At 42.1% G+C, this 13,908-nt stretch overlaps 1 protein-coding gene across 1 annotated transcript in view; it reads right to left on the reverse strand.

The window, feature by feature from the left end:
- Window positions 1-3,995: 3,995 nt before the first annotated feature.
- LOC145416493 (uncharacterized) overlaps window positions 3,996-13,908 on the reverse strand; it is a 164,568-nt gene continuing 154,655 nt past the window's right edge. The window contains exons 8-10 of the mRNA XM_080285449.1: window positions 12,958-13,110; window positions 5,240-8,916; window positions 3,996-4,916 (exon numbers count right to left, since the gene is read on the reverse strand). Of these exons, the coding sequence (XP_080141575.1) occupies window positions 8,602-8,916; window positions 12,958-13,110 (468 nt within the window). The 3' untranslated portion in view covers window positions 3,996-4,916; window positions 5,240-8,601. The remainder of the gene's footprint in view (window positions 4,917-5,239; window positions 8,917-12,957; window positions 13,111-13,908) is intronic.

Genomic DNA, 13,908 nt, shown 5'->3' on the forward strand with positions numbered 1-13,908 from the left:
TTTAAGGTTTGTCCTTTCTTTTGTGCTTTTAAAATTTTCCTCTCTCTCCTTTTTAATATTTCCTCTCTTCTGCACGTTTTATAATTTTCCTCTCTTTTCTGTACTGAAAAATATGGCAGACATACAGAGACATGTAAAGTTATCAAAGAATTCAAGTGATTTTTCCACGGATCCAGTATTTAAACAAAGAAAAAAATACTTTGTTGATTGAATCTTCACAAATAAGTCTCACCTCTTACAAGAATAAACACTCACCTCTTGTTTACTCTTTACTCTCTTCACTCCTTCAGAACAGCGACACCCAGGCAGTGTGGAATGTGAACTTGTGAGAGGTGTATTGGCGACTGAGGGTGATGGGGTGTGGTGTGTGTGTGTGTGGGGAGTGAGTGTGCGTGAGGGACAAACACCTGGACCATGACTCACAGCCTGTGTTTATGTCAGCTTAATGATACCTGCTCTTGGTTAAATTACACCTGTGCCTATCAACTACACGTGTCATTAAGGAAGATGACTATTACCAGTGCGATTTTCATATCTGAGCAGGGGAGAAACAGGGAGCATTAGTAGTGGTAGTAGTAGCAAGAGGAGGAGTTGTTGTTGTTGTTGCTGTTGTTGTTTTGTTGATGTTGTTGATGTTGTTTTTGTTGTTGTCGTCGCTTAACTCCAATCTCTTTCTGAGCAGACCCATCGATTACAGGTAAGCAACTGCCTCTGAGGGGCCGTCTTGCAGGTAGAGTACAGTACATACATTGATTAGGGAGCAGGTGTCCCCTTGTTGTAGACAGCGCCTCACCAGGGTCAGACCAGTGTCCTTCCCACGGCGAGGTGCAGGGAAATATGAGATTTGGTTCCCGGGTGGACGCTGCAGCTGCTCCACCGAAAGGGTAACTATTATGGTCGAGTCTAGTTCTATATATGTTTCTCTCTAAGCACATATGTTAGCAAAATATCTCATGAGCGTCTAATACGATCTGGTTCAAATTTGGCACATAAATTTTGCGTGTGTCTGGGAAGCAGTAATGGAATTTAGATGCAGATCGGTCAAAGGTCAAGGTCACGAATCAAGGTCAAAGTGCAGGTGGCATCGGTATACTGTCTGAATACCTCTCTAGTTTATCCTGTGAATTAATAAGATCTTTTTGAATAACGTGAGCACACCTGGGAAGCTTTCACATTACGCTGACGTGTATCCTTATCACCCCCACCTGCCTCACTACACACACACACACACACACACACACACACACACACACACACCTGCAGTCTTTTGGTTGGATATAGGGTTACATTCTCGTGTCAATATTAGGCTAGTACTTTGTGTAACTAAAGATGGGCGATTTTACTGAGCTGAGAGTGAAATATAAGAGACTGAGAGAGTTAATAAGTGTGTGTGTGTGTGTGTGTGTGTGTGTAATTCACCGGGTCGGTCAGGATCACCTGATGGTCGTGATCGTCAGCTTTTACCCTCCCGGAAGGGAGCTGAGAGCTCATATAGTCCGATCTAAGGGCAAGGCTGTGACCTTCACACACTCACACACCCGTCCCCTTGCTCAAGGGGGACAGTAACCACCCACTTCGTCAGTGAAACTTTTCTCAACCTGAGCGAGGCGCGAACTCCCGTCTACCAGATGGCAAGCGAGAACGCTACCACTGAGCCAGCGAGCGGTGAGAGAGAGAGAGAGAGAGAGAGAGAGAGAGAGAGAGAGAGAGAGAGAGAGAGAGAGAGAGAGAGATTTAACACGCACATACTTTGAAATTATAGATAGAGTTGACTAAATGGATGGGTTAGTAATAGACGCAGGTGTTACGATACATGTGTCTAAGGGTGGGGTGAGGGTGAGGGGTGTTAGGGGGAAGAAGGGAGGGAGAGGAGGAGGGGAAATTGGCCCGGAAAGAGAGGAGGGAGAAGAGAGGTGGGCAAAGTGGAAAAAAGGAGGAAAGATGAGAGGCGTGAATGGTAGAGAGAGGAAGGGGTGAAGGAGGAAGGAGGAATATATGGAGGAGGAATGGAGGGGAGAAGGAAAGGGGGATTAGGTGAGAGGGGAGAGCAGGAGGGAGAAAAGTAGAAGAGGAAGGGGAAGGGAAGGAGAAGGGGACGAGTGGTAAGGAATGAGGAAAAAGAGGAGAAGCAGGGAGGAGGGAGAAGTGAGAGGAGGAGGAGGAGGGAGAGAGAGAGAGGAGGAGGGAAAGAGAGGGGATGGGGAGAGAGAGGATTCCTGTCGTAACCATGATTTTATTTACAGGAAGGACTGGAGACATGGAAGGTTTCTAATAATCTTCTTTGTCACATTAAAAAAACTATGATTTCACCTCTCATAATCAGCTAGTATGTAGTGTGTTATGATATCTTAGAGTCCTGACACCTCCTCTCATATAGTGTTTGTTGTTTTTTTAATCTCATCAAGGCAAAGACAGGAGCAAAGAGGCAAGCAGACAAGTGTAGCTGAGTAGTGAGAGGATTGTGGGAAGGTGTGGGTGGAAGGTGCAATGCTTTTTAGTAACTTTATTATAGTCATGTTTGGTGCAGGTAACTCCCGCCGGTAGCTATACATCAGCATAAGAGACTGACTAGAGGAGTGTATGTGAGGCACGTAGAGAAAAAGAGGGGAGGAGGAGACCGAGGATGAGATGGAGGGATGGGGTGAAGAGATGAGAGAGGGGTGTGTGAACTGGAAGCAGGACAGTTAAATGAGAAGTGATAGGGCGACATGGAGGATATTTGCCTGCGGCCACCCTTTATGGGATTGAGGCTTCTGGGAATAGATAGATAGATAGATGGATAGTTAGACAGATAAATAGACAGATAGACAGATAATGCCAAAAATAAGGAAGAGGTAATAAAAAGACCAGCACGGTATTCAAAAGTTTATTAATATTTGTCTTTGCTGATAAACCAGACAAAATTCGACATGAAAGTGTAATTAACTGCACTTAACATTTCCGACGTGGGATTTGGGGGATTTGTGATTACATTGGGGGATTTATTAGATATATATATTAAGTCAACAATTAACAATGGGGAAAATTCGCGATGGATTAACGAGATGTAGCTAAAGGAAATGAGTGGATGTGTAGATGGATAGATAGATAGGGATGGATGCAGGGAGATATATGTGTGGTTAGAGAGAGAGAGAGAGAGAGAGAGAGAGTCAGACCGCCATGAAGGCTTGAATTAAACCCTTCACTCTGACGATGCGTTTTAAATTATTACAATCATCTTCAGACTAGTTTTTTTTTCACCCATGGAGAGAGAATTTTCGAAGTGGGGGGGGGTTAAAATATAGCCTTTTTCAACCCCTTCGCTACGAGGGGGCTGAATAAAAAAATCGTCTTGGGGTGGCATGAATAAAATGAATCGCAAGAGTGAAGGGGTTGAGGGATGAGTAACATGAATATATAAAAAAAAAAGACGTTATATATATTTTTAACATCCACGAAAAAAACTCTAAGTCGAGATATATAAAATGGGTAACAGCCTCTCACATTAGCCCTTCACCTTGAGTTATAGGGGTAGAATCAGGGATTGAAACTAACCTACTCTCCTTGTGGCAGTAGAAAGCAGAATTTCCCTCAAATATAAAGGAGTAGAAAGCTAGCCTACCTTCACAGTGGCTATTCTACCTTCATTTCTACTCCATCACATCATAAACCCTAATCTGGTCAGTATTAGGAGGCTCCGTAACACCATTTCCTAAGCGATTTATCCCTGGCATGAAATAAAAATCGATGGGAATGAGAAAAAACCAAGTCATTAAGGGGTAATTGTAGGGGTTAATGAAGGTGATTTTGACCCCATTAGCAAGATGATGGCTTGTTCTTGCTCGTTCCAGGTCGATTTTATTTTTTTTTTAATTTTCTTAAGTACCTCGTGGAAATAAATTGATGAATAAACTCAGTATGTAAAAAATCCATTGAAACAAGTGGAAATGTTGAGAGAGAGAGAGAGAGAGAGAGAGAGAATTTTAACCTCTCTCTCTCTCTCTCTCTCCCTCCCAACATTTCCAGCAGTCACCAGAAAGACACTTGACATAAACCACATCGAAAAAAGTATATTACATTTAAATTTACGTTTTTAAAAATCCTGGCCACGTATGCTCGCCTCAGAAAATTATCTCGGCACCTTTGCAAGACCTATATAGACAAAAAAAAAAAGCATATAGTTTTTACATTTACGATTTTAAAAGCCTTCCTGTGTTGCTGGTACCGCTCAGTTATCAAAGTCTACCCTGAATCGTTTACCCATTTTCTACCCCCCCTGTGCTACACCCACGCCCACACCAGCAGACTCAGCCGTCCCATAAACACACAAGATACCACCAGTGAGTTTTTAGTGCAGTTCGAAAAATCCAAAGCTGAATAAAATCGCCTGAAAAAAAACAAAAAATCAAAATGACGTCCAGGGGCTGAAGGGGTTAATATGATCAATGGTAAGGGTTGCAAAAAAGTTACATGAAATTTTGGGTAGTATTCTATGTGGCTTGGAAGACTCCGAAGCACGTGCCTCTTAGCGATTTACTTTGCACATTAAACCATGATATTTTCCGTACAGCCACAGGATAGAGGGAGTGATCTGAATATAAAGCTGAATCTCCACTACAGTGATGCTTTCTCGTGTATTATACGTATCTGCCTTTCATCATTAATCACGTTCTACTTCTACTGCCACGCGCCCGAACCAGCAGACTGTGCCAGTCCTGTGCATTTATTTTTCTATAGTAGGGTTATTTTCAGCTGACAAAGATCCATAAACCCTTCCAGCTCAGTAAATAGCAGATTGGAGGATTAATTTGACTAGTAACCAAGGAGATTCGTTCATACCTCATAACAAAGGTTCACTGAATTTCATGTAACCACGACTTGATGTGAAAAAAATGTGAGGGGTTTGCAAGAGCACACACACACACACACACACACAGCTCAATCGGTAGAGAGGTGGCCTGCAGTCCTACCGGACCCAGGTTCGAATCCCGGCTGGGGCAGGGAACAGTTTAAGGATTTGAATTTCATTAAATCAGGCTTTATTGATCTACCAGAAGACCCGCCGACATGTCGTAAAAATACCCCCGCTAATACCAATACACCAGTCCTGTATGAGACAGCCCTAGCATGTATTCAATATGGACGGTGGGTGTTAGCGCAGAAGTGGTGACATGTAGAGGTGTATGGTATGTAGGAGGACTGCTGGGCCTTGATAGCAGGCTGTAAAGCCTATGCCCTGAGTCGGACACATAAAAAAAACACACACACACACACACACACACGAAGGAATAAACACTAACAGACACAAACAGACAGACAGACAGACAGACAGACACACACACACACACACACACACACACAATCACGGTCACAAAGCACTTCTCATCAGCGACAAGTAAGAGATTAAACAGGTGTTATGTACAGAATAAATCGCTTAAAAACAGGCACTACGAAGCCTCCCAATGCCACCTAGAGCCAGTCCCTCACAGTAAAACATGGCAGATTTTTTACTTCAATTATACAGTTAAATCGAACTTTGAAAAATATGGAGTATATGATTTTTAGGAATTAATATTGACAATCTCTTCATCACTAAGACATTTTTTCTGGTCTCTCTTCCTCCAGACGATTTTCCTCAGCTTTGGGGGAGATTTTTCGACCTTGAGGAGTTAGATGTAGCCTTTCCAACCCCTACTGGCTGACTCATAGCCTCCTAGCACCTTTCCCTTAGCGATTTATTTTAGGTCTTATACCAGTGATTTGTTTTTGCATATTATACCTTGACCCTCGCATAGTTCTTTTTTATATAGTTATCGTTTGCATCAAGAGTATAAAGAAGAGACTAAGGTTTAATGTGCAGACAAAATCGCTTAGGACGCAGTGCTACGGAGTCTTAAAACCCATCTGGAGGTGGCTTGAAGAATAATAAAAAAAGGTCATTGTAGTGAAGAGATTGAGTCATAGATTATCAAACATCAAACATTATAAACGCGATTTCTAAATTACTAACTAGAGTCGGTTATATACAGCTTAACAATGCACTCGAACAAACTTTTCCATCGAGTCTGATCGGTACAGAGGAACGCCTGATGCACAGTGAAATTAACCCCTTCAGTACGAGGATGTCTGGTGCCTGAGAGGGAAGCCTTCACGTGGTGACACTGATGTATCCATTCGGCTCCCGTGCCTGGCTATACAAAAGTCCCTCAACTCCCTCCCTGTCCACCTGAATGAAGGATGGTGGACTGCTACTACTACTATTACGATTACTACTACTACTACTACTACTAGTACTGTTACTACTACTACTACTGCTACTACTAAGAGGAAGTCATTGCTTTTAGTGCTGAGGCTGGTGATATTCAAGAATCTCTCGTACTGAAGGGGTTAAACCAGTATTGCACTTTGCCAACTTTACGTAAAATCTCTCTCTCTCTCTCTCTCTCTCTCTCTCTCTCTCTCTCCGGTATATCAGGCTAGGATTCTGCACACTCCATCAAGTCTAGCAAATATTATACACACTCCAGCATATCACTCTTTCTTTAATCATTAATATACACACACAAACATATCAAACATATTTTTATACACACTGAAATATAATCAGTCCTTTAGCGTGGTTGGGGTGGCGGAATATACCGCATACCAACATACCAAGGGCCATAATCTCGTAGGTCAAGGAAGCTCCCTAACACCTGTTCCTGATCGATTTATTTTAGTGCATCTTAACTGTCTTCTGTGTTATATAAATCCTTCATTATCGCCATACTTTACATAAAAACCTCACAAAAAGGATATTAATCACTCAAAAATAAATCGCTAAGGAAAAGGTGTTAAGGAGCTTCTTTAACCGACGAGTATATGAACCCAAGTCTCCTGTGGCCAATATCACACACACACACACACACACACACACACACACACACACACACACACACACACACACACACACACACACACACACACACACCTGAAGTCTGACTGAATGAGCTGGTTATTTTTGCGGTATGAGATAACAAATAACAATATCATGTGAGCCGAACCGTCATTTTAACACAGAAATGATCACATTCACCATTCATTTAATTATTAATTCACTTTCTGTCATTCACTCACCCGGCCATTGTCAATCATTCACTTATTCACTCACTCATTCACTAATTCACCTACTATCAGTCGCTCACTCACCCTTTCACTGCAAACCTGACACTGCCACACCTCACACTGCCACACCTCATACTGCCACACCTCATACTGCCACACCTCACATCGTCACACCTCATACTGCCACACCTCACACTGTCACACCTCGCACTGCCACATCCCATACTGCCACACCTCACACTGTCACACCTCACACTGCCCCACTTCACACTAGCACACCTCACACTGCCACATCTCACATTACCATACCTCACACTTTCATATTAGCACACCTCACATTGCCACACCTCACATTAGCACACATCACACAAGCACACTTCACACTGCCACACCCTGCATCTCATGCTGCATACTCTTTTCTCACACCCTGTATGGCTTACTGAATAAAAACTTGGACATATTAATTCTACACCCACACAGACACATCAATACACCCACACTGACACATCAATACACCCACGCTGACACATCAATACACCCACACAGACACATCAATACACCCACACTGACACATCAATACACCCACGCTGACACATCAATACACCCACACAGACACATCAATACACCCACACAGACACATCAATACACCCAGACTGACACATCAATACACACGAAGGTAAATTTTGTGTAGCGTACGTGTCCTCTGGTATTTTTTTCCTTATCTGTTTTATAATGGGGTAGGAAATTCCAATCTACCTCTTAAGAGATGAGAAATTTAATTTGCCTCTTCCACTTTGCCATGTAAATTACTTTCGTCTACTCAGTCCCTCACTACAGTCTCCTCCACTCATCTTTTCCTCACTCATTTTCTTCCACTTAACCCATCCATGGACTCTTCCACTCTTTCTCCACTTGATTTAATCTACTCATTTCCATCCACTTAGTCCCTCCACTTAATTTTTCCTGTATCCCGTTCCTCCATTCAGTTTCCTTTTACTTTTCCACTCCGTTCCTCCACTCAACTTCTTTTTCCACCTCTCCACTCGTCACTCCCTTCCATTCACCTTCTTCCACTCACCATTAAAACTTCACACTTCTTAAAACACTTATATAAATCTCTACATGACTAGGAGAAAACCACTTCATTTTTAACTACGATAACTTCCTGTAATTTGTGTGTGAACTGGTAAATGTCAGATAAATCTAGTTCTTTTAGTACCGCAAAAAAATAATATTCAGTCTACTCAGTGACGTATGTATCCATTAAGAATATGTTATAATAAGTATACATTATTTACACGTATATGAAGTATAATTATATGCATGAAAAATGTTGTATACAGTTAAAATATCTAGCCCTTGTGGTCTATATCTTCGACCTAACAAACTACATCATATTCTAAAATCAAGATGCATTTATAAAGCTTTAGCTACACTCACGTAAATGATGAATAAAAACTGCTCGATCTCTAGCTACTTAGAAACACAGGACTGCCTTAAAAAATTCCAGAGGGCGATTTATTTTCTCTTTTTCGTATTACTGAAAGGCTGTTTACTCGCTGACGTGACGCCCTTCGCTGATCCATTACTTTTGGCTTCTGAGTCGGACCCTGAAGATGAGGGATTCTTGGTGGGGGAGTCAGGGGGAGAGGTTGGGGGTGAGGTTGGAGGGGTGGGGGAGCTGGGGGATTGCTTGCTTGATGACTGCTTCCTGGGGGACTTGGTGGGGGATGGGGGGTCCTCTGGGGGCACTGGTGGGGGAGGTGGTGGGGGAAGACGGGAAAGTATATCCTCGGGATCTTCATAGCAGTCAGGCACCTTCACTTCCGTCACCTGTGGAAAAATAAATAACATCAACAAGAGACAAAAGTAACTAAAGATAAGGGTAACGAGATAAAAATAAAGATAAGAATAAGAGATAAAAGTAACTAAAGATAAGAGTAACACCAGCATAATACCAGCACACCAATCACAATTCATACCAGGTATTTTCACTACTGTCACCTGCCGCAAAACGCACGTCATTAACTCAGAGATAACAGTAATAGCATCATAATACCATCGCACCTACCATCATCATTATCATCATCATCATCATCATCATCATTAAAATCATTATCATCATCATCATCCAGACCTCATTTCCTGGCCTATGGTGAGGTGAGGTAGGGATTAGAGAGAGGGGAAAAGAAATGATAGAATGAGATACAAAAATTGGGCTTAATGAATGGGCCACACTCCCATACACTCGCTATTCAAGCCCTTGGAATCCTGACATCCACCTATTCGACAATATACATTAAAACTTACACAAGAATCACCGTTTATATTAAGTCCAATCAGTGAAAAGTGTCGAGAATGGGCTGTACTTTACATTTTTTAATACGAGATGAAAAAATGTGAAATACTATGGTATATGTTCAGCTTTAATAACTATGATCTGTTCTGTTCTGTCACTTAATAATATCGTTCCACCAACCTAAATTTCTTATATAAAAAAGAGCTTAGTATCTATTATAACAAGCGGTGAGACTGACTGGTATGACAGGTAAACACGCTTATCTTTAATGAGGTCACAAATGCGAACAGACGTACACTTCCAAAGTAGCATCATGCCACTTACCACACACAGCATTCTGAAACATAGACGAAACAGTGACATAAGGGTCTCTCTGTAATGTACGTGCAATATTCTCAGTAATTAAAATTGTATATACAGTAACACAGTACAGGATGCTACATAATCTGAGGAAGCAATTTAATACACAAGATGTGGCTGATGGATTTTTGTTAAATTCATTTCACTTGAACTCCTGTGAGGCAATACGTCCTTGACGGGTGTACAAGAATACAGTTTATGTAGAAATGATACAGTGTGAGGTGCATTATGTTCCCAGATGTAGTGTCAGGGGGAGGGAAAGCAACTTCAGTCTGTACCTTTCCATGGGAAGGTGGGCATCTTATCTCTCTTGTACCCTCTGACAAAGATGGTTAACCAAAAGGTGCATCCAGTCCAGCATGTACGAGGCTATCACTCTGCCGTTCACTGAGGTTCTCTGCCAGGGCCTCTAGTCCTAAGGTGGTGCAATAAACGACTCTATGTTCCCTGACTCATGAGGTGTTGGTTGATCTGTGTCACTTGAAGAAGGTATGCAACCTTTTTTTGAAGAGGTCTCATGCCCTTCTAAGTCTTCTTCTACTGGGCAAACTAAACACTACTTTGAACCAAGACTCACTGAAGCTCTTCACTGATGTCTGCTTCTCTTCAGGCAGCAACAAAGCAGCTATGAGCTTCTGGTGAAGATGGGATGTTGTTTGGCTTAGTGGAGCTTGAGAATTGCTGTCTGGCTTGGTAGAAGATTGTGAAGAGGATGAAGCAGTAGTGTCCAAAAGGGAGTTCGAGTTAGAACTCCCCTTTGAAGTGAGCTTGAGCAGGGCAGATTGGGGCAGGTGCTGGGGTGGTGCTTGCAGGTGGCTCAAGAGAGAACAGGGGGTCCTGCTTCACCTGTACTACAAGGAAGGTCCACAGAATATCCTTGGTCATTACATTAGCCCGGCAGGGTACTGACCTGCGTGTGTGTAATTTTACGTCTCGACCAGCCACAGGTCACCAGGTTTTCCAGGGCTAGTTTTCATTTCCCAACCTGGCCTAGCAACTTCCAGTACCTCTTTCTGATCTGGGTTTTGTTGAATATTTTACCTGACTCTCCCTCCTTTGTTATGGAAGAAAAAATGCAGATGAAACGGGATTAATAAGAGCTCCAGTTCACTCTTCCATCTTCCTGTTGAGGACCGATGAAGTGAGAAAACAATAAGAAGAATGGTGGAAAAGTCAAAGTTGTTTATAAAAGAAATATTGAGAGTTATAGCTGCCCTTCACCTCCCTGTCTGTCTTCCCATGCAGGAGTACCACGCTACACATGTTCCTGCTTGGCCACTAATATTACATCCTCTCCTGTATGCTAAATAAGTTAACTAAACCTCTTTCAGAACTAGATTGATGGTATTAGCAGGTGTGTTTTTGTGACATGTCTGTAAGTCATTTGGAAGATCACTGATGTCTCTCTCAGTGTGACTCAAAAAAAATTGACACTGTTCACTACCTCAGCTGTGATCAGTCTCTTAATATCAGCTTCCCTCTCCTCTATCACTACATCTGTTGCCTAAAAGCTACATAAAAATACATGATACAGTTCAGATGTTAAAAAGAAAAAAGATTGATGCCAAATTGTATCAACCACAAAAATTATAGAAGGTATGATAATCCTCTAGCATACATACAGAGAAGAAAATTGAAATGGCATCGTTATACCTGTAGTTACCTTTACAATTATAAGAAGTCAAGGGCTCGTATCCCCGGGGGTTAAGGAAACTCCCTAGCACCTCTTCCTTACCGATTTATTTTTGGATATGCCCGGTTAATATCCTTTTGTACGTTATTTATGCAAAGTATGGCGACCAGCAGCTACTTAAATACAGCATCTAGATCAATAGCCATTCATATAAAGCAGCCAGAAATCTTAATGAGATAAATCCACTTGAAAAACACATCTAGAAATTGTAAAGAGCAACTAGAAACTTTATTTAAGTACAATCGACATCAAAAGTCCTGTCCTTCGCCTGCTTTTTCCTCCATGTCCTCTAAAAATGAGTGTGGCGAATCCGCGGCAAACGACACTGATTCATTTAGTCTCAGATCAGTATCGTAAGAGTCATTTACTGCAGGACAGCACATTAGTTTACAAGGCCGTGGAGACAGAGGCACGAGAGGAGACATGACTTTTGAATCTGACCGTACAGATATTTGAATAGTACAGCTGGAACTTTGTAAATCTACAGGATCCAAAGCAGGTACAAAGTGGTTCAGGTACAGCCACAGGACTATACTGTTTTCATCTTAACTTGGCCCCGATTTTCGTCCTTTTGTAACATTTTCGTAGCTCAGAAGCAGAAAAAGGCAATGCTACGGCTCTACATCCTTCTCACTGCACTTTTTCGTGAGTAGCACCATATTCTATTGCTAATCTACTGTTACAGCTCAGCATTCAAGAGACAGAGGTTGCATTTTTAGGCCAAGTTAGAGCAAAAGGAGTATAGTTCTGACTCGCCTTGGTGCTTATGGTGGGAAGGCAGCAGCACCATATTATCCCCCGACGCCACCTCACCCTCCGCCTCTCATGCCTCGCCTGACCACACAACCAAGCTTCAGTAAATCTATTCTTACATTGTCACGCTATGTCCAATCTTCCAGCATTATTCTTACTTGTAGGAGTTATATATTTTTTTAATGCAAGGAAGAAGGAATCAAAGGTTGGCAGCCCGCAAGATTGTTCCCTCTAAGAAAAAAAACAAAAACAAAATAACAGGGCTAAATTCAAGATCCATTCGTTTCAAGATGCCTAGACACATTTAAAACTTTACTGTAAGATTTTAAGTTCAATTCCCAGTCTTATTCTTAATCGAACTATCTTACATTTAATCTTCCATTTTCTCTTTACTGATCTTGTGCTCAGTCCTTCATTCTTAGATCCCTATCCTCGTCGGGTAAGGAAACTCCCTAACACCTTTTCCTAAGTGATTTGTTTTGTTAATACACAATACTCTCCTCATCTGTGTTATATAAACCTTTCTAATATAGCCATACTCTGCATAAATAGTACACAGAAGAATGTTAACCAGTCATATCCAGTCCAGTGCATGTAAGAATAATATGATATAAATGAGAATAATAAGAATAAGATGATATATAAGACAATAATAGGATATAATATGGGAAAAATAAATCGCAAAGGAAGAGGTGTTAGGGAGCCTTCTGAGCTGATGAGTAAACGACCTTGTGTGACCCCTACTGACCTCAATATGACCCAAACTGACCTGTACATGAGGGACGACGACCTGGTGTGGCTTGTCCTGGGAGGAGACGGCGGTGGGCAGGAGCGGGGAGGTCGCACAGACGGCCATGGTAGAGAGGTTCGTTACGACGCTGAATTCCTTCTTCGACTCTGACTTGTGGAATGCTTTCTTGATCTTAAAGACAAAAATAAGATGGTTGTAGAGTCTTAGTTATTCTTCCTCCCTTCCTCCCCCCACCCTTTCTCCCTCTCCTTCATTAGTCTTTCTCCTCCCCCTCTTCATCTTCTCCTTCCCCTTTTTTCCTGTCTTCCCTCTTTCTTCCTCCATCTTTCCCCCTTCCTTTCCTCCTCTCCTTCATTTCTTTCTCCTCCTTCTTCATCTTCTTCTTCCCCTTTCCCTCTCTTGTTTCTTCCTCCATCCCTCCCGTTTTTCTTCCTTTCCTCCATCATTCGTTCCTTCCTTCCTCGTTTTCTCCCCCTCCCTTCTCTTATGTTCATCTCTCTCACTTCTCTTCTTTCCCTTCCCTCTTTCTTCTTCACCTTCTCCTTTGCCTCCTTTCCTTCTCATGTCTCTTCTCTCCTTCCAGTTTCTCTCCATTTTCCCTCCCTTCCTTCCCTCCCTTCCTTTCTCTTCTTCTCCTTCCCTCTTCCTTCCTCTCCATCCTTCAATCCTCTCCCATTTTATCTTGTTTTCCTTCTACTTTTCCTTTCCTTCCTCTTTTCCTTCTTTCCTTCATCTTTTTCTCCCTCCCTCCCTTCACATCCTTCCTCTCCCTCCCTCTTTCTCATTTCCCTCCTCTCTTTCCTCCTTTCCTCCATTCCATTTTCTTCTCATTTTCTCTCTTTCTTCCCTTTTCTCTCTCAAGTAGCATTTTTCTCTCTCCATATTTACTCCTCTCTAGAGCTTGCATCCCTCACAGTTTTACTCTCTCTTTCTTTCTTTCTCTCTCTCTCTCTCTCTCTCTCTCTCTCT

This window comes from Coenobita brevimanus, chromosome 106 (genome assembly GCF_032717465.1).
Source record: "Coenobita brevimanus isolate Jiangsu-jjx chromosome 106, ASM3271746v2, whole genome shotgun sequence".
In the NCBI taxonomy this organism is placed as follows: domain Eukaryota; kingdom Metazoa; phylum Arthropoda; class Malacostraca; order Decapoda; family Coenobitidae; genus Coenobita; species Coenobita brevimanus.